This window comes from Mirounga leonina, unplaced genomic scaffold (assembly GCF_011800145.1).
Source record: "Mirounga leonina isolate KUSES-001 unplaced genomic scaffold, KU_Mleo_1.0 Mir_53, whole genome shotgun sequence".
In the NCBI taxonomy this organism is placed as follows: domain Eukaryota; kingdom Metazoa; phylum Chordata; class Mammalia; order Carnivora; family Phocidae; genus Mirounga; species Mirounga leonina.
Genome location: NW_023270807.1, coordinates 82,527,733 through 82,552,140, shown reverse-complemented (window position 1 = coordinate 82,552,140; position 24,408 = coordinate 82,527,733). Strand labels below are relative to the sequence as shown.

At 38.0% G+C, this 24,408-nt stretch overlaps 1 protein-coding gene across 4 annotated transcripts in view; it reads left to right on the top strand.

Moving 5' to 3' along the window:
- Window positions 1-24,408, top strand: part of ARHGAP18 (Rho GTPase activating protein 18) — a 123,985-nt gene that overhangs the window by 84,891 nt on the left and 14,686 nt on the right. For 3 of the 4 annotated variants that reach the window (XM_034990597.1, XM_034990599.1, XM_034990598.1), the window contains exons 6-12: window positions 2,818-2,983; window positions 5,123-5,214; window positions 9,756-9,833; window positions 12,997-13,156; window positions 15,296-15,378; window positions 19,535-19,741; window positions 20,552-20,692. In XM_034990597.1, coding sequence (XP_034846488.1) covers window positions 2,818-2,983; window positions 5,123-5,214; window positions 9,756-9,833; window positions 12,997-13,156; window positions 15,296-15,378; window positions 19,535-19,741; window positions 20,552-20,692 — 927 coding nt within the window. The remainder of the gene's footprint in view (window positions 1-2,817; window positions 2,984-5,122; window positions 5,215-9,755; window positions 9,834-12,996; window positions 13,157-15,295; window positions 15,379-19,534; window positions 19,742-20,551; window positions 20,693-24,408) is intronic. The other variant, XM_034990600.1, reaches the window with a different exon arrangement.

Sequence of the window (24,408 nt, the reverse complement as noted above, 5' to 3'; positions counted from 1 at the left end):
AATTATTGAAAAAGCTTTGTGAAAGAAAGGTAGTAATAACACTTAACACTTTCTGAGTGGGCTCTGTTGTTATTCCCATATTACAGATGAAGTGGCCGAGACGGCACAGAGGTGAGATAATTTGCCAAAGGTCACATAGCTAGTAAGTGGTGGAGACAGGATGGGCCACCTGAGGTCTGGCTCCACGTTCTCAACCCCCCAGGCACAGCCCCATTAACACTTAGGCTGGAAATTCACTTAGACTGCATGTTTAATGATGTCTATTGCTGTTTTATTTCATGTTCTCATCGGGAAAAAATGTATTGCGAAAAGTTAAGAAAGACCTGTTTTCTCCTATAGTGGACTCTCTTTGAAAGTATAGCAGATTCTATAGCAGAAGTTTCTGTAAAGAACTATGTACAGAGGTTCTCTCTTAGAGTTGTTTGCTGGAAAGGATTTAGCTGCTGAGTTACCAAAAGTTATAGGTTTTAGGAAATGCTCTAAAACAATGATACTTAAACAATTTGGTCTCAAAACCCTTTTAGGCTCTTAAAAAGCATGGAGGACTTCAGAAAGCTTTTGTTTCACCAGTCAGGAAGGATGTCGGTATTGAGGACAGTAACTACCACAGCTTCCAACACTTTGATGAAACCCCAGATACGCAGCTTTCTGGCCAACAATCTGATTTCCTATTGTTGGGGCCTCTGTTGTCTTCCTGGACTTCCAGCTCTGTGGAAGTATGTTGTAGCTGAACCAAGAAAGAAGGCCTACTCATATTTCTACAGAAATTAGGATTTCATGAAAGATTTTGAGGAGATAAGAAGACTGCTGTATGTGATTTTGGAATGTGAAGAATTTCTTTGGCTTGAGTTCCATGGAAGTTTGTCACTGGCCTGTCTTCTTGAACTATGAAACATGAATATGTAGACTGAGGAATCATTTCTCGTGATAAGTAAACAACAAAGACTGTGGGAGTAGAGGTTTTGCTTACGTCAGTTATACCTATGGATATTTACCATATTAGAAATTAAAATTGAGAAATTCAAAAATTATTAATCCACTTTAAGTACAGTATTACAGTTAGCATAAATAACTTTTTTTTTAAATGAAAAATAGTCCTATTTTCTAAAAACAAACTATTCAGAAGTGTGCCATGGTTTTACATTTCAGCAACTCCAGCGTCTCACTTTAGTAGAAGTCAGTTGGATTCTCACATCTACATCTATATTCAATCTGTTGCAAAAGCACCTATCTTATACCTTTGGAAAACTCCAGTGTACACTCATGAGCGGATGGGAGTGAAAAAGGCAAATAATGGCTTAGGATTAATTATTAATAGTTTGGCCTCATAGGCTCCTTGAAAGGGTATTAGGTAACTCTTTGGTTCCCTGGACCTGACTTTGAGAACGGCTGCTTTAAGACCTGTTTTTTGCACTAGATTTTAGACCAGGAAGTGTTAATCGTATGGTGAAAAAATGAGCGACGGGAATAAAAGGGAACTAGTTGAACATCCTTGGCCATTAAATGAGGAAGTCAAGGGTAAACCCAAAAGACGTAGCCTTTATAACCATTTTTTTAAAAAGATTTTATTTATTTATTTGACAGAGACAGCGAAAGAGGGAGCACAAGCAGGGGGAGTGGGAGAGGGAGAAGTAGGCTTCCTGCGGAACAGGGAGCCCAATGTGGGGCTTGATGCGGGGCTCAATCCCAGGACCCTGGGATCATGACCTCAGCCGAATGCAGATGCTTAATGACTGAGCCACCCAGGCGCCCCCTTTATAATCATTTTTTAAATCAAACCATTAGAGAACAATCACAGTTTTAGGAATCAGTAAATACAGTGGGACTATAATTTGTATTCAGCGTATTAGAGAAATTCATGTTTTTACTTTGTGGTTTGTTTTCTTAGATTTAATGTATTTAATATTAAAAGTGGCTAAATAAGTGGTGGATAATATTTGTGAAAGGCAGAAAACAACGAAATACCACTTACTTGCCTGTGATCGTGGTATCTCTAAGTCTCTATTCAGCAGCGAAAGTAATAATAATAGCAGCCATATAAAGGTGCTGGGGAAGTGCCAGGCAGTGAAACTCCACAACAGCCCTCTGAATTAGGTGGCCCTCTCCCCCTCCTTCTCCCCCCTCCACCTGTTCCCCCCTCATCCCTCCCCGCTCTAGCTATGCGCACCTCCTTCCTCCTCCCCCCTCCCCTTCTGCCATTTTAAAGAAAGGGTAGTTAATCATTTGCCGGATTGTTAGTAGCTGGCCAGTAGCTAGATGCCTGGGAGGCATTCTGGCTTTTAAAGTCCATGCTGTTACTATCCCTTGCACTCTACTCTCCCTGTCGCCCCAATGCTATACAGACCTTCTGTATCTACCTTATTTGGGGTTATATGCCACATTATTTGTGGCAGAGCATAGGTTAAGGATACCTTGTACATTGTAAGTACCCCCTCACGGCTGCTATTCCTCTTTCTCTTCCTCTTCTTCCTCCTCATGGTTTCTCTTGACTCCTGATCTTCCTTTGTTGTGGAAGGTCAGTAAGAGTTCTTTTTCTCCTTCAGTTTTACTGTCTCTGTTGTGCTCTTAGCCCTTGGGATCAGTACGCCTGGTCCATAGTCTGGTCGTCTCGTCTGTTGGACTTCACATATTGACTTCCCACAGCTTTGAGGATCATCAAGAGGATGGCTCTTCATTCTGACTGGAGCAATTTTGCCATAGCTTTCATTGTCACTACTCTGAGTACAGCTTCTTTCTATAGTTATAGTTTTGTCATCTTTCACTAAAAATGGGGTTAGACCCTATAAACCCTTACTCTATTAATGGTACTTATTTTAGAATTTCAGATTGCCAAAAGACAAAACAGGCACCACCAGGATTGGTGACCTAGCACCCCAGGACATGAAGAAAGTTTGCCATTTAGCCCTCATTGAGCTGACTGCCCTCTATGATGTATTGGGTGTTGAACTGAAGCAACAAAAAGCTGTGAAAATCAAAACAAAAGGTAATTTTGAAATGAAAAACAGTTGAATTTACTTCAAAAGAAGCAAAGATGAACTTAGCTTCTTAGTATTCTTGGAGGAGGAAACACCTACAAAATAAACCAACACTTGAATACATCTAGAATTCAGATTCTAAAACATTGCCTTCAAAAACTTTGTAACTTGATAAACATGCACTATTCTCCTAGACTATAGAAAGTAAAGAGATGACCAAATACTTAATTACCTTGGAAGGAAATTCTGAATTAGAGAATCTTTTTTTTGAATCGAATCTTAAATGCACTCTCATTTGAAAACTATGTGTAAAAGATACATTTGGTACATAAACTTCTTTATTTCCAAAATCAGATCTTGAAAAATGACTTTAAGATAGTTGATCTTGGTTACTTACTTTTGCTTATTTATTTGATGGGAAATACACGGGGTAGTTAGTAGCCTGTCCCTTTGCTCATATACATTCTACTTGTAACTATTTTACAAAGCATTCTTCACTCTACTAAGAAAATAATGCCATGGTGGCACATAATACCACTAAATTGTACTCATTGTGGATATATGTAGTTTTTCGTTTGTAAGCAACTTGCTTTACCTATTGCATAAACAGACTTTGTTTTTTATAATATGATGGAGAACAGACACCTCCTCAGTTTTTATCCAAGATTTTATTGGTCTGGAAATCCAGATAATTCTCTATTAATTTAACAAAGTTTAACTGTTTAGGAATCTCTGACCTCTTATTTAACTTTTAAGTTCTCTCCTAAAGAGATACCAAGAATGAGGATTATCAGGTTGCTATGGTAACATTAATAAAGACACAAATTCACCTGATTTAAGTTTTAGAGGCAATTTCTCTATAGGACTGAAGTATACCTTCCCTCAAGGTCCTCTCTTCCATGCTGGGCCCCAGAAGACCTCATTCTGTGCTCAGCTCCTCTGAGTATTATAGCTTAAGGCTCGGGATGGTGAATTTCTGAGTTAAATGGTGCTTCTGATTTTCCGCAAGGCCATTATGGATAATGAAAAACTTTAGATGTTTTTTCAGAAGCTTGTCACAAAGCCTTTTCCAAATATAAAATAGAAATATAATTTAAATAGCTGTGACTCAGTGCTCAGGACTTTTAAAATGGCTTAGAGAGGCTTTTTTATGTTTTAGAATTGCTTCCTAGCGGAGAGAGATATTAAGCCATTCTCATTAAGAGTATAACTATTAACAGAACAGATTTTCTTTCCATTTTTAAAATATTTTTGTAACTCATCTAATATATTCATTTTATAAACTAGACTCTTGACATTTTTGAAGATTACATTTTTTTTTCATAATTCTTAAACTACAAATTATTAGGTTACTGGTATCTCTTGAATGGCATCTCTATCGAGTGTCAGTTTTCAAGGTCCTTGTTCCACAATATAATTCCGCCTTTCCTTGTTCACAAATGATTTATATCTCCCCTGATGATGCGTGTTACACTTCTGTGCTAACTGTTCATTAAGTGATGGGGGTGGGGTGGGAGGTGCCAAGCAGAAGCCATTGCTCACACCAGACTGAAGGCATGTGATTTTAATTTAGAAAAATTATAAATTATTACCTTTCAGTTCTTCATAGTTATTCCCAAATATACGAAACTACAAATCTCAATTCAAGACTACCAAGTGTCGATATTTTCTAAAGAAAAACATTTTTAGAACAAGATCATAATGTTGACTGGTTTCTTGAAAAGCAAACGTTTATGTTTTGCTTATTGTAGAATGTTAAATGTCAATTAAGTATGGAAGAGATGAGTAATACTTGCTTTAACCAAAACTTTTAAGTTGATTACCTTTAGTAAATTATTTGCATATTTCACATACTCCCATGGCACCTATTTCTTTTATATGACAGTATAACTTTTCTAATTATTTTGGTGATTATTTGCAGTCATTGACTTAGCTGTCTTTCCTTGCTAGATTGCTATATAAGACAGGGTCAAGATTTTCCTATGGAGAGGTATGTACCTAATGGCTAGACAGTGTCATTCACTTAGTGGGTGCTCAATAAATAGTTGTTTGTTTGAATGACAATATCAGAAATCTGATGCCTTAATATTTTTGCATTAATATTTTATAGATGGATGGAAGTTCAGAAATTTTATTTTTTGTTGCAGATTCTGGCCTTTTTTGTATTCCATTGATAGCGTTGTTAGAACAAGATCAGAGGAAAGTACCGGGAACTCGAATACCCTTGGTATTTCAAAAAGTAAGTAGGCCTAAATGGGTCAGCATAGAGAGAACATACTTGAACTAATAGAAGTTTTTTTTCTTTTTTGGCATTCATAATATTATAATATAGCTTTCCAATTGATGTGCTCTTTTATTTTGTACTTTGATTTTCTATTCAGGAAACAAATTTGTTTCAAGGGCTCGTAATTTTTATTTCATGGTGATGTTTTCTGTGTTATTACTATAACTGTGATTACCTGGCATCATTTTCCTGTCTTATATTAGCTAGCTTTGTATAATTGAGATTTCAATTCTATAATACACAGGAGTGGGAACTGCTTATAAATTTCTAGGGAATTGAATCCTCATGAATATTTCATGCCTGTGTGTATTTCCCAAGCTTTCCTATTTACAGGGAGGATGTCCAATTTAATTTACCAATGCCTTCTTCCAAAGTAGGCAAAGAAACCATAAAGTAGAATTAGAAAGTGATTGCTAAACTATCAAGTCATTGGTGTCATCAACACTCAATTATTCATAAGGGGATTATCTACGGCAATATAAAATTCCAGTCTAATCTTTGAGCCATCCTTGTTCGGAAACACAGGTTACACATGCTAAGAGCCAGGAAAGCACAGCGAGGAAGGTGGGTCAGATCAGTTATGGACTACCCATGCTGGAGATTTTTTGCAGCAGCCCCAGCACATCACAAATTTCTGATAGTTCTGGGGATAGCAGGAGTGGCAGTGGGAACTTTCACAATCGACTAGCTCAACAAACTCATTCAATACTCAGGCTCAATCTACTTGGTACTGATTCTTCCGCTATTCTAAATCAGTCGTTAGCTGTCTTATCTACTAACCTCTGGTTCCATTATTTCTCATGATCACCATCACAGCCAAACATGTATCTCATTGTTTCTCTTGATGAACTTTGTTCTGCACAGTTTGTTCTACTCACCAGCCTTTGCCAGCCATTGCCTATAGAACTTGTATCTGTATGGATAGTTGTCAACAGCACCTGTGATGAGCCGGGAGGTGCTGACAAATATGGGCCATATATTCATACTGATTTAGTAAAAGGTGCACGTTACCACTACAGATGACTGTGCAAGGCAAGGATCTCAGCAGCATCCTTTCCAAGTGGATATGGGTTCTCCAAAGAAACAGAACCAATAAGAGGTGTGTGTGTGTGCGCGTGTGTTTGTGCGCATGCATGCACGCACATGTTCGTAGAGAGAGATTTATTCCAAAGAATTGGCTTATGTGATTGTGGGGGCTGAAATAGAGCAGTCCAGAGGCTGGAAACTTGGGCAAGAGTTGATGTTGCAGTGTTGAGTGCAAAATCTTTGGGTTGGAAACTCCTGTAGGCTTTCCATGTTGCAGTCTTGAGGCAGAATTGCTGCTTCTTTGGGAAACCTCAGTCTTTGCTGTTAAGGCCACCAACCCACTGGATGAAGCCCACCCACATTATGTAGGGTAATTTGCTTTACTCAAAATGTACTGATTTAAATGTTAATTACATCTAAAAGAACTTCACAGCAACTTCTAGACTGGTGTTTGACCAAAAAACCAATGATGTGTCACGTTTGACTTTATCAAATTCACCATCACATCAGTGAAAATAAGTTTTGGTCTCCACAAAAATTCAGTGATGTCTCCTGATCAGGCTGAGGTTTGCATGCAGTCCTGTGTCATTTTCTCTTGAAATTGTTTTATTTATGTAGTTATTTTACCTTTCTGGTCTCTTCAATATTCTGAAGACTTGGGCTTCCAACCAGTTTGAGGTTGTTAGATAACAGCCTTGAAGACTTTTTTTGTTCACACAAAAAACAAAAGAGTATATAAAGAGTTTATTATTAGATAACACTCGTCTATTTGCATCCCCTCTGAATTATAAGCAAAAAAATCACAGTGATCTAGCATTGAAAAATATTTTTTCGATCGATCAACTGTCACCTCAATTAGGTATTTCCTCAGTTTTGTACAAAGGAAAGAATTGGAAATCACTGATTTGCCAAAAGTTTTATTACTAGTTTTTAGAGGATTATACTTTATCATTTATTAAGAATTATACCCCAAAAAGGGCTTTAACAAAGCTTATCTAATATCTGTGAATTGTATCTGTTGTTTTCTTGTTTGTTTTGTTTTTGCTCAGAGACACATTGTTTAAACCATATTCTCAGAAAAAATTAGGGAAATAAAATACTCTTAATTTTTATCTTTAGAAAAATTCTGACAAATTAGCAAATTCTGTTCTCACTGTCAGACTAATCAGCCAAATCAAAGATACTTTGTTTCAAAAACTTCTGACTTCATTTTCAATTCAAAAATTCATATAAGTATGTAATCTCTCTTAGGAAATGCTATGAACATTACTGATAAATTATGCAATGTCTCTTGTAGGATAAATTACTAAAAAGGAACACGATTAAAATATATAGGACAATATAGTTATTTTACATTTTTAAATCTTGAAAATCAAAGAGCTATAAAGCATTATTTATATTTTAATAGTACAATATAATGTGATGGCTAAAAATGTTATTTTTAAAGTGAGAAATATGAAAAACCACATGGCATTCTTTTAGGCATTATATATACATATCTCTATTGAATGCTAGTATTCCACATTAGAGAGTATTAAAAAGAACTTAAATATAAAAATTCAGATCTTACTCTCATTCAGTTGTTTAGAAATCATCCATTTTCCTGTGTATTTGATGAAAATGAAAGGCATGTACTATTGCTAAAAACTAATTTGCTCTAGCAGCTAGCATAGAATTTCATTTTTTACTACTAGAACCCTTTTAAACATTTTATAAGATGAGATAAAAATGAAAATTGCTCAAAGATTGAATAAATTTTGCATGGTATTATTTGGTAAGTTTAGTTTTAAATCCTTTATTGAGTAATGCCCATCTAATCTAAAATAATTCTTGTAAGGTTTTTTTGCTGTGGGTTTATTATCTAGTGTAACTTGAAAAATGTGGTCTTGGAAAACATTCGGTTGAATTTTTAAAATCATGCACTGCTTTGACTGGTCAAAGATGGTTCTTTCTTTAGCTAATAATAAATCCGGAGAATTTGGAGACTACTCTTTGCTTTATTCTTACCTGACTCCCTGAAAATCAGTGCATTCTTTGGCCATAATCCAGGGATAGGAGAGATGAGGTCATTAAAGAAAAATTCCCTCTCTTCCAGTGTCTACACGCTACAATATATCTGATTTCAGAACATCTGGACAAAGGTCAAAAGACCTCATTTTATGATATCTTGCTTTGCTCCTAATAGACACTTTTATAAGCAAGGGAGAAGCAGTAAGCTTTATGTAGTTTATAGAGCCTTGGTAAATCATTAAAGGAGGTTTCCCTGAAAACAAAAAATAAAATTTTACATCCTTTGGCACTCTGAAAGATTTTATGCCTTAGGGTGTGCAGAGAGATTATAGTAAGTTTGGGGATGAGTGAAGAGTAGGTCTGTCTTTTGTAGAGTAGAAGGCTATGGTGAATGGGGGTGGGTGGTAGGAAGGAAAACCCATGTGATGTTAGTAATTGCCTTATATTTAACTGGGGACAAGGAAATTGATTTCCTTAAAATAGCAGAGTACCCCCTATAAAGCCTTTGTGCACTGCCCAGGGAATACATATTTCAATTGGAAGATCATTCTGCCAAGAAACTAACCACTTTTTTATCATCTTCCTAGCTTCCAACAGTATGTCATTGTAATTTCCCCATTTGCCTTATTCTTGTGGGTTTCTGCATTATTAAAAAAAATCTTTGTTATTTTAATGGGGTTCTGGAGATAGATCTGTGTGTATTCATTGGGTATCAGGTATGATTTAGAAGCCCTATACAAAAGTTGTTTTTTATCTTGGTTTATCACTAAAAGCTGCAAAGCTTAAAAATGAATATTTGCAAACAGGATTTTTTTTTCCCTTCATACCATAAACAAGTCTTTCAAACAAACTAAAAATGAGATGTAAATATGCAAATACTGGAATTTCATAAGATTTATTTGATTGCAGAATGTATGTTTCTGGAAAAGCAGAAGTCATGGCTGGTCTTAGTTGCTTTTAAACAGTGAACATCTTCAGTCTCCATTTGTTTGGAGTACGGCAGCTGTTGTGTGAAATGATTACACTTCTGTAACAAAGGAGGATAAAACTCAACTTTTTTTTTTTAAGATTTTATTTATTTGACAGAGAAAGAGACAGCAAGAGAGGGAACACAAGCAGGGGGAGTGGGAGAGGGAGAAGCAGGCTTCCCACCAAGCAGGGAGCCCAATGCGGGGCTGGATCCCAGGACCCTGGGATCATGACCTGAGCCGAAGGCAGACGCTTAACGACTGAGCCACCCAGGTGCCCCCAAACTCAACTTTTTCTCAATTGGAAGTAAAGTTCTGAGACTTCCTGGTTTAAAGGCTAGTGCTGATGCAGTAGCATTCACAACTTTGTGAAAGCCAGCTTACACATCATTGTGATCAGTTTGCATTTATTTATATGTGAAGCAGATGTTAAATTTGGAATTGTACCTGTTATGAATAACCAAGTCGGAATGTTCTTCTGTTTGTACATAGCTGATTTCTCGAATTGAAGAGGGAGGTTTGGAAACCGAAGGCCTCTTAAGAATACCTGGAGCTGCTATTAGAATCAAGGTAATCTCTTGGTTCTACTCATGTAACACTTTATTGTTTAATTACACTTTTGCATTTTAACAGCTAATTTGTCCTCCTCACCCCTTCTTCCCATTGTTAGTAAGGTAGATACAGTATAATGATAAAACCTCTGAATGTTCAGTTTATATTTAGTTTTTCTAGGGTCTCTGCTGGTTTTTGTTAAGTTTTGATTTTTCTTCAAAATCACCGTATTAGCTATAATAATACTGTGATAAATAGAGAAGCAAATAGTCTCTTTGCTGTGCAAACATAAAACAGGAACAAAAGTGAACAAGCAAAAGCCAAGAGTAGTTCCAGCCTTCTGATGAAAAGAGAACACAATGAGTTCAAAATTGACATTAATAGGGGACTGGTGATAGATTTAGTCTTCGTGAGTAATAGCAATTGAATTAAAAAAAAAAAAGTGCGGATGATAATCTCCACCAGGTGAGCAGAATAGGAGATGTGACCGTAGTCCCCATATACCAGTTCATGGGGGCTGACAAAATGAGGCTCTGCCTCAGCTCCTTTCCTGACATTCACTGTTCCTGTTTCACCTGATGCAGCGTAGCCTGAGTCTGGCTTGTGAAAGAGGCAAGGTGATTCCCAGACTGCCCTTTCTCCCTCCCCCTGCCACCTTTTCTGGCAAGCTGGCGTTTTCTTCCCACTATCTTGGGACTCTGTGCATCCTCCTCCTTTCCCCCTGTCACCCAGCTCCTGCTCTAGGGAATACAGCATCCAGTAAATGCATGGCGAAGGTAGAGTTACCCTACAGATGATGCATAATGCATAAGTGTCCCAGGGGATTTGCATATTTCAGGGACCTCATGCTTGGAATTGTAGCTCTATCTGGAAAACGTATCTAGGAAGAGTGTTTGGTTAGCAGCCATGAACAGCCTCCCAAGCCTCTACATTCAGCATTAGCTCTCAACTGAGGTGGCACAAATCATTGCCCACATCCAATCTATTGTCTTCCTGAATTTGCAAATCCAAGCGCAAATAGGGTAGGTCGAGGAGACCTTTTCTGCTCATTTCCTTAAGACCTATTCTATATGACGTTTTTAGAGCTGGATCAGGGAGAACTGAGTGTTGGTGGGCGCACGTGCTCCTCGCCTGTGGCTGTGGCCGCGGGGCTGCCAGGATTGGAATTACTCTTCAGACATTGCACGGTTTACATCACCTGCTTATGCTGATAAGCTTCCTCGATGTGGGATGCTAGTTTCGGCCTACTTGGCTCTTACTGCATAGAGCGATCTCCGTTTAATCGGATTCGAGTAACCTGATATACCCTGCTCACAAATTTCATTCAGCTTGTGTCCCCTGGGTTTGGTGTCCGGTTCACAGAGGTCCCCGAAACCCTTCTGGGGCCCGTGTAAGTTGGATAAGCTGCCATTGTCTCACTCCATTTGCTAACATTTAGGGCGATCTTACCAACAGTCAAACATGGGCATTGTGTGTGTGATTCTGAGATAAGTTCTGTTGAGAGGCACATTCTCTTACAGAGAGCGAATCCCTCAGAAACAGGTCACGTGATTTCATATTACCCCATGGGCAAGAAGACCCCTTCTCAGTCCCCTGGTCACAGCACTAATGAGCTGACTGTGAGGCCCGACTCCTAAGAGTCATAAACAATGTTTACTTCACTACACAGTGGTGAGCAGAATGTGTATTTTATGTTTTTGACTGGATAGCTGACAGAAGCGTAAGTTCAACTAAATGTGATTTCTAAGAAGGTCAGTTAAGTGGATTCCATTGGCTCAACTCTTCAACCCAGCCTGTTTTGTCACATCCCAAATTATGCAGCAGCTGGTCCATTATAAATAATTTAAAGATAATATGCAAAATTTTTGGTTATCTTTCTCCCCTGCTCCACCAAATTTTTTGTACTCTTCTGTCTCCTTCCCTCTCCTCTCCCCCTTCCCCTCCTTTTCCCCCTCCCTCCCTTTCTCCCTTTTTCCCTCTCCCTCTCCTGTCTCCTCTTTCTCCCTCCTCCTCACTCCTCCCTTTCATTCCTCTCTCCCTCCACCTCTCTCTCCCCTACCACCCCCCCCCCACCATTTCTAGGCTCACCTTTATGTATTTCACCAATTACAGAAATAACTGGAGGAGAGGATGGAGTTGTGTAGGAAAGAGAAAGTGTAATAAATTCACCGCACAAGAAAAACGAAGAACAGTCTTTGGGAGAACAGTTTAAAATAATCAAGGAAGTGACAGAAACTTGGAAGGATTTCTAACCTAATAGGATTTATGCCACAGTGAAAAGGCCTGTATAAAATAGTAATTATGAAACTAAATTGATTACTGATAATTTGTCTGGCAAATCTCATAGATTCCTCGAGGTAAACGAACTAGGTATTTCTAAATCTGCACAGACTCACACTGTTCTCTGCAGTTGGCGGCAGGTCGGCTGTGCCACTTAGGGCTCGTGCACCTCAGACAGGTGTATTGATGTCTCTTCAGGCCTCATTTGCTGTAGAATGTGGTTCTCCATTTCCCAGAGGTGACTAATCAGAGGTAGCCTCCTGTTTGAGGCCCAGAGATTGATTATGTATTTTGTTATGTAATGTACTTCTAAATAATTTAAGAGACTTTTTTTTTTTTTTTAAGATTTATTTATTTATTTGACAGAGAGAGACACAGCGAGAGAGGGAACACAAGCAGGGGGAGTGGGAGAGGGAGAAGCAGGCTCCCCGCCGAGCAGGGAGCCCGATGCAGGGCTCGATCCCAGGACCCTGAGATCATGACCTGAGCCAAAGGCAGATGCTCAATGACTGAGCCACCCAGGTGCCCCAAGAGACTTTTTAACAGATGATTTTTACAATCGAATGAAAAATTGTAGTATCAGAAGTAAAGCCCCCACATGGAATGACTGATTTAACTAATCTTTTCATGATTAAACCTTTACTGCTTGAGGTCTGTTGCGGAGTCAGGAAAATGTATACAGTTTTTGAATTCTGTGGCCTTGGCTATAATTTGTCACTGGTAAATTACGCTTGGCCGAGTAGTATTTTTCTGAGTGACAGAGAAGTGTTAGCCTTTGGTACTTTCAGATTCTTTTCTAAGGAGTAGAATCTCTTGGAAAGTCGGAAGTGGATCACACTCTCAGCAGGAAAAAAAAATGCACTTATTGGTAGCTTTGTTTTTTTTTCCTTCTGCCTTTCAGAATCTTTGCCAAGAACTGGAAGCAAAGTTTTATGAAGGGACTTTTAATTGGGAAAGTGTCAAACAGCATGATGCGGCCAGCCTGCTGAAGCTCTTCATCCGGGAGCTGCCCCAGCCGCTGCTCAGTGTAGAATATCTCAAAGCCTTTCAAGCCGTCCAGAGTAAGTGCCATCTCTCTTTGAGGCAGCCCTGGTGCTGGTACCATCCATTTTAATTGTTTTAATGACACTTTGCCTCACAAAGAATATAACCGGATGTATTCGGAGAGACGCACTGACTCTCTGTCAACAGCAGCTCAAATGCCATACATTGTTGTCCTTTTCCTTTATAAATATACATCTCTGAGTAAATGGATGACAGAATGTTCTCGTCAGTACAGACCAGTTGCGTGCCCATTAAACCATACAATATATTTTCTTGTTAAAGCTTGGAACTTCACATTTCTTGTATAATAGAATGAGTCACGTAAGATTTGATACATTTTTCTTGCCAAGTGTTAAAAGCAACACTTACTGGAGAAGCTGTGGATTAACAGTTATCATCAATGCACAAGGAGATGAGGCAGAGTCTGTGATTATTTCCTGAAAAATTAAGTTCTGAAATTGTCATGCAGAAACGTGGAACAAATTATTTGGCTGCCTCCTTGGAGGAGGGCTGCAGACTTCTTCTGCCTTGCCATTTTGGGGTCTTGGGCAAGCTCCAAATTAATGTGTCGAATAGTTCTTGATTCTTTTCCAGTGAACACAGAGGTCTTACAAGGTTTATGTACTGGTGTAATTACTCCTTTTAGTCCTAGTGGCCATTAGAAGAGGAAAAATGCCATCACCATATTCTAATGACCATATCTTTAACTTCCCAGCTGGGACACTCTGAGAGGGAAAGGGTACCACTGTTGATGATTATGGTGAGCTACAATGTCCACCAGGACTATTCCGGGCTATTCTGACTTTTTTTTAAATTGAGATAATAATTGAACCACAACATTATGTACAGCATAATGGTTCAGTATTTGTATATATTATTGAAGTGATCATCACAGTAAGTCTGGTTAACATCCATTACCACACACAGTTACAGAATTTTTTTCTCTTGTGATGAGAACTTTTAAGATCTACTCTCTTAGCAACTTTCAAATATGCAATATATTGTTATCAACTGTAGTCGCCCTGCTGTACATTACGTCCCGATGACTTAACTATTTTATAACTGGAAATTTGTACCTTTTGATGCCCTTCACCTAATTTGTCCACTCCCCTCCCAACCCCAGTTTCTACCAGTCATTCTGTATCTATGAACTTATTTTTGTTTTGTTGTTTGTTTGTTTTCTAAGATCCCACATGTAAGTGAAATCATGGTATTTGTCTTTGTCTTATTTTACTTAGTATAATGCCCTCAAGTTTCATTCATGTTGTTGCAAATGGCAAGATTTCTTTATGACTGAGTAATATTCCATTGTTTCCAGCCTATTCTGAGTAATATCCCATTGTTTTCCAGGCTATTCTTAAAGCGTATAATATTGAGATGATTCCCATGTGTCCTCTCATATCATAACATTTCTTCAGAATTTCTAGGAGAGACATGACTAAAATCATCTTGTGTTTAAAATACTTATAATGCTTAAGTTATGCTGTTTTGTGTACATTCTTTAGATATGGATTCAAGAACAAATCGATTCCTGAGGAACAAAATAGCAGAATGACTCCAAATATCCATGAGTATTACTTCTATGGGTCAAGGGTTACTAAAAATGATAACTATCAATGATAATCATGTACCTCTTCGACTCAGTCATTGCTGGTTGTTTTTCTAGTTCATTCCGTAGACATTTATCGAACACTTACTGTGTTCCAGGCTCCGTTTTACATCTTCCTATTGGAATTGATGGACTCTTACCACATAATTTGTCCACTCACCAGTGAAGAAACAACCTTTACTGTTACAGATGCACCCTGACACCATACCATGGAAGGGCCAACTTTCTGTGTCTCTTCATTGGGGAATAATTAACACGCAGAAGTTAAAATCATTTCCAAAGCACTGTTGTGTGTCGGCAAACATAAGGCCGCTCATCATATGATCACAGTTGGAAGTGAGCATTCTGAGAGAAAGCTCTAACGTGGCAGCTGCTTCCCCTGATCTCTCTCAAACACACTCTCAAGAATGCTCACTGCTCAGTTGTTGTGTCTTAAATTTCACAGGGATGTTTATGCCAGATAACTTTTTTCTTACAAAATGATGAAAAGGAAGTAAAAAAAAAAATGGTAAAGAAAAGAGTTCAGATTTATTTAATCTGTCTGCAGATCTTCCAACCAGGAAGCAACAACTACAGGCTTTGAACCTTCTTGTCATCCTCCTGCCTGATGCAAACAGAGACACACTTAAGGTCAGCGGATTCATTTACATTAAATAGCCCTCAGAACTCAGCAGAGTAATTTCTCGTTATTTGTGGCAAAACAATGTGATGTTTTCATGGAAATGTTCGTAGTTAAGGCTATAAAGAGAAGACTGACTTTTAAAGATGGTGGAAGTTTTTAACTCTTCATTAGTGTATGTATTAGGCTAGTCATGTTAATAGCATTATCAGGTGTTTAATTTTTGCTGTAACGCTTCTACCAAAACCAGTGAGTGAAGTTCATTTTTTTTTTTTTGATGGAAACATGGGTGCTTTGGTTTCTCCTTTTTATTTTTCTACATTTTCCAAATTTTATTTGATGAGCATATAGTAAGTTGAAAAATGGATGTTTAAAAAGAAAGTTGTAAGGCTCATCAAATAAAACCTACTGTTGCCTAAAGGTGTTATATTTGTAGTTGTAAGCAGTAGAGTTTGAAATAAGTCATGATGATTTTGAAATGTTTGGTTAGCCAAAAGATAGACCAACTCAAACAAATTCTAGTTATTTCTCTAAGGGCTTACCCTGAGTTTTTGATTTACATCATCATTTCAAAGTGATTTGGTCTATATGATTTAATACCATTTATTATAAGCATTGTCAGAGGCTTTTATAATAATCAGTGGATTGCTCCACATTGATTTATTTTCTTAATAACAAGAGTTTATAGAGTAGTCGTAAAAGTTTAGTTATAAACTTACGAAAGAAAACGGAAACTTCTAAAATATAATTTAGAAAGAATATTTACCTTAAGTTTTGCCATTGCTTTAAAACTTATATATCTAGTGGTAGAACCCTTGCCCCTTTACCCCCTACATTTCTTTCTGTTTAAAATGAAAAATCATGCCAAGAAATTTCATGTCAAGAAAACAAAGCCAGTTGTTAAGTCTTGGAAGTTTTTCCTGTACCTTATTAAGACTCCTTGAACTGAAACTAGGTGATAGTTCTTTCGTGCCCATGGAATTGAATGTTAATACTCAACTTTTCTGGATGAAAGAGTTTGTGGGGATTACTGGAGTAAAATCCCTGCATCTCTACAGGAGAACTTCCAAAGAGTTATTCCCTTTACTAAGTCAGGAAAAAAAAAAATCTTGTGCTTCACTGATTGTTACATGCTGAGAAGGCTGCATTAAGTGTTGTTTTGGAGACAGAGACCAACTCCAGGAAGGGTTACATTTAACCATTGTGTGACCAGGGTTGCTGTGTAAGGGTAGATTGTGGCTGAAAGAGGACAGCGTGGGGACTGATTTCCAGTCTGCTTGTCAGCTGTGCCCTGACACAGAGCCCTGAAAGAGAAATTTAATCCATCTTTTTTCTTATTCACATAGAGGTAACCTGTCTGTGATGGCTCTGTGAATGACCAATATAATATAAGGCAGGCATTGAATGATACATGATTTACTTAAAACATGCCTGCATTCAAATGAGTACAAATATTTGTGAGAGTAAACACTTATTCCAGTATGGTTTCTATTGGGGCAAGGCTGGTCTACAACTCAGTTTTGGAATTTGCCTTCAGAGTCCCAGGCACATGCTTTTGAAAATTCTGTTTGAAGAGATATTGTCTAAAATTTTAGAAAAGCTTTAATTTTTGCATATAAGGTTACTGGGAGTACAGTTTTATAAATCAAGAGGGAAATACTTTTTTTGGAATAAAAAATTGGGAAATGCAAAAAATGTAAACTTAATAATTAAGTAATTAAGCTTTATTTAAGAGGTTAATTAGCTAGCCTTGAATGTTTCAAACAAGATTTCTAATAATAGAAACATTGAAACAGAAATGCCATATGTACGAGAAAATAAACCATTTACATTTAGTTCAAAGTGAGGGAAAACTCTGTCACAAGGTAATTTTAGGAAGCTTAATGCAAACTTCTCCAATTTTTACGAGCCTAGCGCCACTCTTTCAGTTGTTGTTTGGAGGACTGGGATCACGTGTATAACCTTTGTAGACTATTATTACAACACATCGAAGGGTTAGGAGGCACTACATTCTACTAGTACCATGTCCTACTTTAACCCTAAAGAGACAGATGTCTGGGCAAACTGCTTGACCGGGATTTTTTTGACCTTGGATTATTGTGTATTTGGATCATGATCGTAACTATTTTTGACTTGGAGGAATAATGAAGACCAGCATTAAGATATCATTGGGGGATCCATGTTAGTAAAATTATTGGTGTTTATCTATTTTTATTTCTTTTTAGGAAGTTAGCTATATAATTGTCTTGCTCAATCCTGGCAGGCTGCGAGTTTAGTATTTCTGTTTTATGAGTAAGAAGACTTTAAAGGGCAGAGATGTCAAAAGTTCACCCTAAGATAAGTAACTGTGCTGGGACTCAAACTGGTTTTCAGGGAGTGGGTCCAGTAAGATTTATGTAATACCAGACTAGTGATAGATACTTCTTTTTAGAGGTGGGGGAGGGGCATAGGGAGAGAGGGAGAGAGAGAATCTTAAGCAGGCTCCATGCCCCTCGTGGAGCCCAACATGGGGCTCAATCTTATGACCCTGAGCTGAAATCAAGAGTGGGACACTTAACCGACTGAGCCCTGATACTTTTTTTTTTAATTAAAAAAGGTCAATTCTTCTATTTCAGGTAAAGAGAAAATATATCTGAAGATGAAGTGCTTTCAGCAAGGGCCAGGCTAACTTTTTATTAATTTCATATCTAAATACACAGAAACACATTCTAATATTATAGTAATGGTTTGAATAATCTTATTGCATATGCACACCGCAATTAAAATGGTTTATTACCTAATCTCTATAATTTATGCTTTGTAAAGAAAGAGATACACTGGTCCCTGAATAATTATTCTGGTCCCTGTAACAAAATTAAATCTTTTTTCCCAAACCTCACCAGTTAATCTTTTGTCCTCATTTGAGAAGGTATTGTTACTGTATAACCTTATGGTTGGATTATAGTTTAACTTTCTGAGAGCTGTACCAGAAATTAGATACATAAATCTTACTGCTAGATATTGAGGCTGTGCCTTTAGTTTGTTTCAAATGTTTGAAGTCTATATAGCAGCTAAACTTGATTTAAGATCCACCTGTTAACACAGGAATTTTTTCCCCCCTAAATCTTGTGAGAGATGAACAGTTTCTTTTTCCACTTCGGTATGGTTTATTTGACCTCTTTCAGGTTGGGATTTTAAACTAAATATGAAAACATGATTCTCTTTGTAGTTAAGAGTTCAGAAACAAAAGCCAGATAGACCTTCTCCACCATTTGCTAGCTCTGTGATCTCTGGTACATTCCTTAAACTCTCCACACCTTCTTTCCTCATCTGTAAAATGGGGATAAGTACAGCCTCTCTCTCGAGTAATGATTAGTGAGATGGTATCTCTGATGTGCTTAAAACAATGCCTCACTCATAGAGATCATCGAATACTTGTATCGTTGTTAGTGTTCTAGACCAAAATTAATTCAAGGAAGAAGGCAAAAGAAGAACTTAAAGCCTTAAGTCCTGTCAGGAAGGTGATATAAGTCAACCTGTGGCTGTTATGAAGGGCAGGCTCAGAGGACACAGGAGTGTTGGCAATAGAGGTGGGAGCTCGGTGGTATCAAAAGGAGCATAAACCAGCCTGTTCTGGTGAGAAGTTCCTTTTTATTTGCTCATTCAGTTTTTAAAAAAACTCTCTTCTCTTGGTCTCTCTTCATCCCCCCTTCCTCCACACGACAGTCTCCATTCTTTTTAGAATTCTTGTCAGCTAGCTATCGAGTACCTTAAAGCAAATGAAACTGAGGTTAAATGAGCCTTTCTAAGGGGGATTTTTTTTTAAAACTCCTAAAGATAAAAGTGAAGCACTTCCTGAAGCAAGGGAGTATTTGTAGGATATTTGAAACTGCCTTTCGGGGCTCTGTGGCTCTGTGATGCTTCTCCATTCCTCTCCCCTCTGCCTCGTTCAGATGTGTGTCCTGTCTGCTTCATTCCCCTGTGCCATAGCCCTTCACAGAACAAAGCACCACCTCAGGGTGCTAACCAAATGGAGAAGCTTTGATGGCAAGGCCCACTGAAGGTAGCTGGCCCACTGTGGTTATTCACAACTTATTTGTTTTTAACTAAGTAAAAATCCCGTACGGGACAGTGCTTTAATCTCTTACCTTCATGAAAACACAAATCTCAGAGTCCTTTCTGTTTCAGGCCCTGCTTGAATTTCTCCAAAGAGTAATAGACAATAGAGAGAAAAATAAGATGACAACCATGAATGTAGCAATGGTCATGGCCCCGAATCTCTTCATGTGTCACACGTTGGGTTTGAAGTCCAGCGAACAGCGAGAATTTGTAATGGCAGCTGGGACAGCTAATATCATGCACTTATTGATTAAGTATCAGCAACTTCTATGGACAGTGAGTATATATTTTTAAGTTCTGTTAATGAGTGGTGATATCTAGCTTCTAAAGTCTTTTTAGAAAGGTTAGATTTTCTATAAAAAGCGAACCAATAGAGGTGATTTCAAGTGCAATTAAAAAAAAAATAATGTCCATACACCTGAAACTAAGATAACACTATAAGTTAACTACACTGGAATTAAAATTAAAAAATTAATGTCCACTTATTAAATCTCAATTCTTAAAATGCCAGCATTATTTCATTGTTTCAATTTGGTAACTTCTAAAATATTTTATTTTTGCTAATGTAATTTCTGAGGATCAGTTTTTCCTAGGTTATTGCTAGATCCCCGTCAGCTTTTATTGATTGGTGAGTTTTTCTTTGTTGTTTGAGGTGAGGCTAGCTGGTTATCAGAAGGGACTGCAGGTTAGCTAAAGGCTAGGTTGTTGACAGGTGGCTTCTAAAGGGACCACCTGTCAAGGTGGTGGGCCCTCATGCCAGTCACCCCAGGCAGTCCCTAATCTTGGCATATAAGGCATAGAAGATGGCCGCTATGTCCTTGAACTTTACCAAGCCTCTTTTTGAACCTCACTTACACAATGGGAGGTAAATTACTTCATGTGCATGCTCTGTACTCATGGTGAATGAATAATATGATGTATTTTTTTTGCATATTTAATGAATAGTGCATGTAAAATAGCATAGTCTTATGAAATGGACAAAACCTTTACTTCCCTCCACATTTAAAACATAAAGATCATTATTTCCATAGTTCAAAATGGTGCCACTTCTTTTTCCTCCCCAAACTTAATTTTATTTCTCTGTAGATTCCCAAGTTTATTGTCAACCAAGTGAGGAAGCAAAATACTGAAAGTCATAAAAAAGATAAAAAAGCCATGAAGAAATTGCTGAAGAAAATGGCTTATGACCGAGAAAAATACGAAAAGCAAGATAAGAGTACAAGCGATGTAAGAAAAACGTGAAGATACGTATTTATGCAGATTTCAGTATTTTTACTATCGCACGCGCGAGAAAGGGTTTCGTATGTTTCTGCAGTAGTAGGGACTTCCTACACACTTACTGGGCCCTGGTACTAATTATTAAGTTAAAGTCCTCAATAAGAGTAACTGTGCTCCTACTAATGATCTGTATTAAGTTGCTCAGGTGTTGGTGACTCAGCATATGAACTGTTAATGGGGAACAAAGGAAAATAACAAGACCAGAATGTCTCAACACACACCCACCCACACACAAAGGACTCTGGAGACTCCAGTTGCCCACTGAATGTGTAATCTCCACGCAGCAAAGAGTCCCTGTGTGAACGACTGATCTTTTTTCTTCAGTTTTCTCATCTGTAAAAGGGGGAAGAATAACTAAGATAAACATATAGGTCAGTGGTTGGTTATGCCTAGGATCCTTCCTGGGTTTCAGTAGGTACGGAAATGGTTCTTCATTGGATCACTAGAAGAATTTGGTGAGATTTATGTTGGAATGAAGAAGAATAAAATGTTTCAAAAAAGAAACATCTAAACATCAGCATTTACAAACTGCTGTAAGAATATATTAAGAATTCGGTTTAAAATGATAAAATATACATGAAAACACATTTATGAAGTGAGTTACCAAAGCTCTAACTTAAGATCCTGAAATGAAAGGGTTTCTATTGTTCTCTTTACGGTGGAGACAACCCCCGCCCCCCCAACTAGCACCACCATTGAGGTTACTCAGTTACATGCTGACATCTTGTGGAATAATGTGGAAATGCAATTATCAGCTTGTGATTTTTTTTTTTTTTTTTTTGGCTTTGGCTTTGTCCTACTTACGGATCTAGTAATTGTAAAAATATGTATATATATATATATGTACATGTATATATGATATATATTCTATATTATGGCTCTCACCATTACAAAATAACATATTTTTTGGCATGAAATATTTTTGGCCCATTTTAAGTATCTTTAAGAACATAAAATTTACCGGGATCGAGTCCCACATCGGGCTCCCTGCTCTGCGGGGAGCCTGCTTCTCCCTCTCCCCCTCCCCCTGCTGTGTTCCCTCTCTCACTGTGTCTCTCTCTGTCAAATAAATAAATAAAATCTTAAAAAAAAAAAATAAGAACATAAAATTTAATAAAGGGGAATTGTAAATAGTGTTATATATTTTTGAGAAAGGGTTTGATATTGTCATGGGTTAGACAGGATTTTTGGCATACCATTTTTGTTTAACTTAGAACAGTTTATTTCCTCCAAGACCATTATAAATAAGTGAATATTATCTTGCTTTGTAGCTCTGCTTATTCATATTAACTTAGGTGACTTTATAGCCCTGTCTTTTATAATGTGATTCTCTGAGGTACATTATCTGAGGAAACATTTATGCTGTACATTTTAAATAATAAAACCTTAGACGAAATAATTTAAAAGTTGTGTTTTGGAGATGAAACGTTGACATGATTTTGTTATTTACAGAGACTTTGTGTTAACTTGGATTTCTTTAGTTTGTACTTTGGGCTTATTAGATGAGAGTTGGCTTGAGAATTATCTCTGTACTAGTTAGAAGCCATATTGTCATTTTAAGTCTTGGGATTTAAACCTGGATTTTATCATGTATTAGCTATTACTCAGGGAGTAAACCCTGTAGCCTGGGGTATCCTGGGCTACAAAACAGGAAGTGGGCATCAGAGAGGCTTCACTGGGAAGTAGAGCTGAGATGTGAAGAACACGTAGGTGTTATTTAGACAGCAAATTGAATAGGGAGGTCTCACTAGCAGAGGAAGTTTCCTGGCAGAGTGGTAGCCCCTAGGTAATAATGACCCATGATGGCGGTTCATTGGCCCTGTCGTTTTGGTTGAAAAATTTTAGTCACTTGCCAGAATTTTGTTCCAGGTACTGTCATTTTATTAGGGAGAATAACAGTATACAGAAAACAATTACAGAACAACAGCGACATTGTTGGATGGAACATGGGCCATCTAATCTACTTTGTGATTGGCCGCCCAATCCCATTCTGTCTTATTAGTTTGTGTTTCCTTACTTTCCCCCCCAAATCATGTGAATGTGTAGCATGAGATTACGGAGCATAAAACTGCCTGGGATGTTTTATTCATTTGCCAAGCAACTATTTAATGTATGACGCTCATGTTCCAGGCACTGTTTTAGGCACATGAGAGACATGATTAAACAAAATAGGTGAATATTACTGTTCTTGTGCAGCTTAAATTCTCTAACTAAAAATTAATAAATTACATAATATGTTAGTATGTGGTTAGTACTCTAAAAATAATAAAAATAGCACAGAAAAAGAGAATTGAGAGAGGGAGCTCCTTGCAATATTCAGTTGGGTAGTCTAGGTATTATTTGTATGAAGACGTGAAGGAGGGACAGAGAGCCAAGATGGATGTATTTCTCAGGAAGCACAGATGGAATAGTCTGTCAAAAGCCTTTTGGCAGAAACTTGCTTGGGGTATTTTAGGACCAACAAGGAGTGCTTGTGACCCAGTTGGATCTGGCAAGGGGAATGGCGGTATGAGATGAGATCACAGGGACCATGGGACCAATAGATTATATAAGGCCTTATAGGCCATCTTTAGGAACTTGAATTTATCCTGAATGGAGTGGGGTCATTGCAGGATTTGAGCAGAGGTTTGAAGATCTATGTTTTAAAATGTTCCCTCGGACTACTGTGTTGAGAATAGACTGCAGGAGAGCCAGTATACACGGGGAGACCATATAAGAGGAAGAGGTTCATGTCTTAATCCAAGTGAGAGACCAGGATATTAGCCCTGGAGGTGACGTGGTCAGGCAAGACAATTCTGTGACTTTGAAGGTAGAACCATTGGAATTCCTTCAAGTCGAAATGATACGAGTTGTAAGAGAAACAAGTAAAAAGTGACTCCAAGGTATTTGGCCCAAGAAACTGGAAGGATGGAATTGCCCCTTCAACAGGGAAGATCGCAGTTTTCAGTTAGGGTGTGTTGAGTGTGAGATTTGTGTTAGAAAAGTAAGTAGGGATGTTTGAGGGTATTTGGTGGGAAAATTAGGTCATACAGGCCATTGAGGTGCATGGTGGAGCAGGGGCAGAAGGAAGGCCAGACTGGGTCTCTGGGGGGAGCAGGCTTCTATTCTGAGGAATGTCTTGACCCTAGGAGTTATAGGATTATTTTTGCATTTTTTTTAAAGGTTTTATTTATGTATTTGTCAGAGAGAAGGAGAGCGAGCGAGGGTGCAGCAGGGGGAGTGGCAGGCAGAGGGAGAAGGAGGCTCCCTGCTGAGCAAGGAGCCTGATGCAGGACTCAATCCCAGGACCCTGGGATCATGATGTGAGCTGAAGGCAGGCGCATAACCAACTGAGCCACCCAGGCATCCCTGTATTTGCATTTTAAAATCATTGCTGTGATGTCAGAAGAAGGAAAGTTTGGAGCAGTGAAAAATAAGAGGTTACATAGGAGGAGATGCCAGCTAATTTCATTGCTGATGGGAGTACATAAATTGGTAGAATCCCTCTGGAGAGCAGTTAGCATGTGGTAAAGGCCTGAAAACCATGCTCCTTGTATTCAGAAATTCCTTCAAAGGGAGTAATAAGATGACCATGCAAAGAGTTATGCTTAAGTTCATTGCCATATTCTATATACTGGCCAGAATTAGAAATAGTCTAAAAGGATACAATCGGGTACATATGTTAT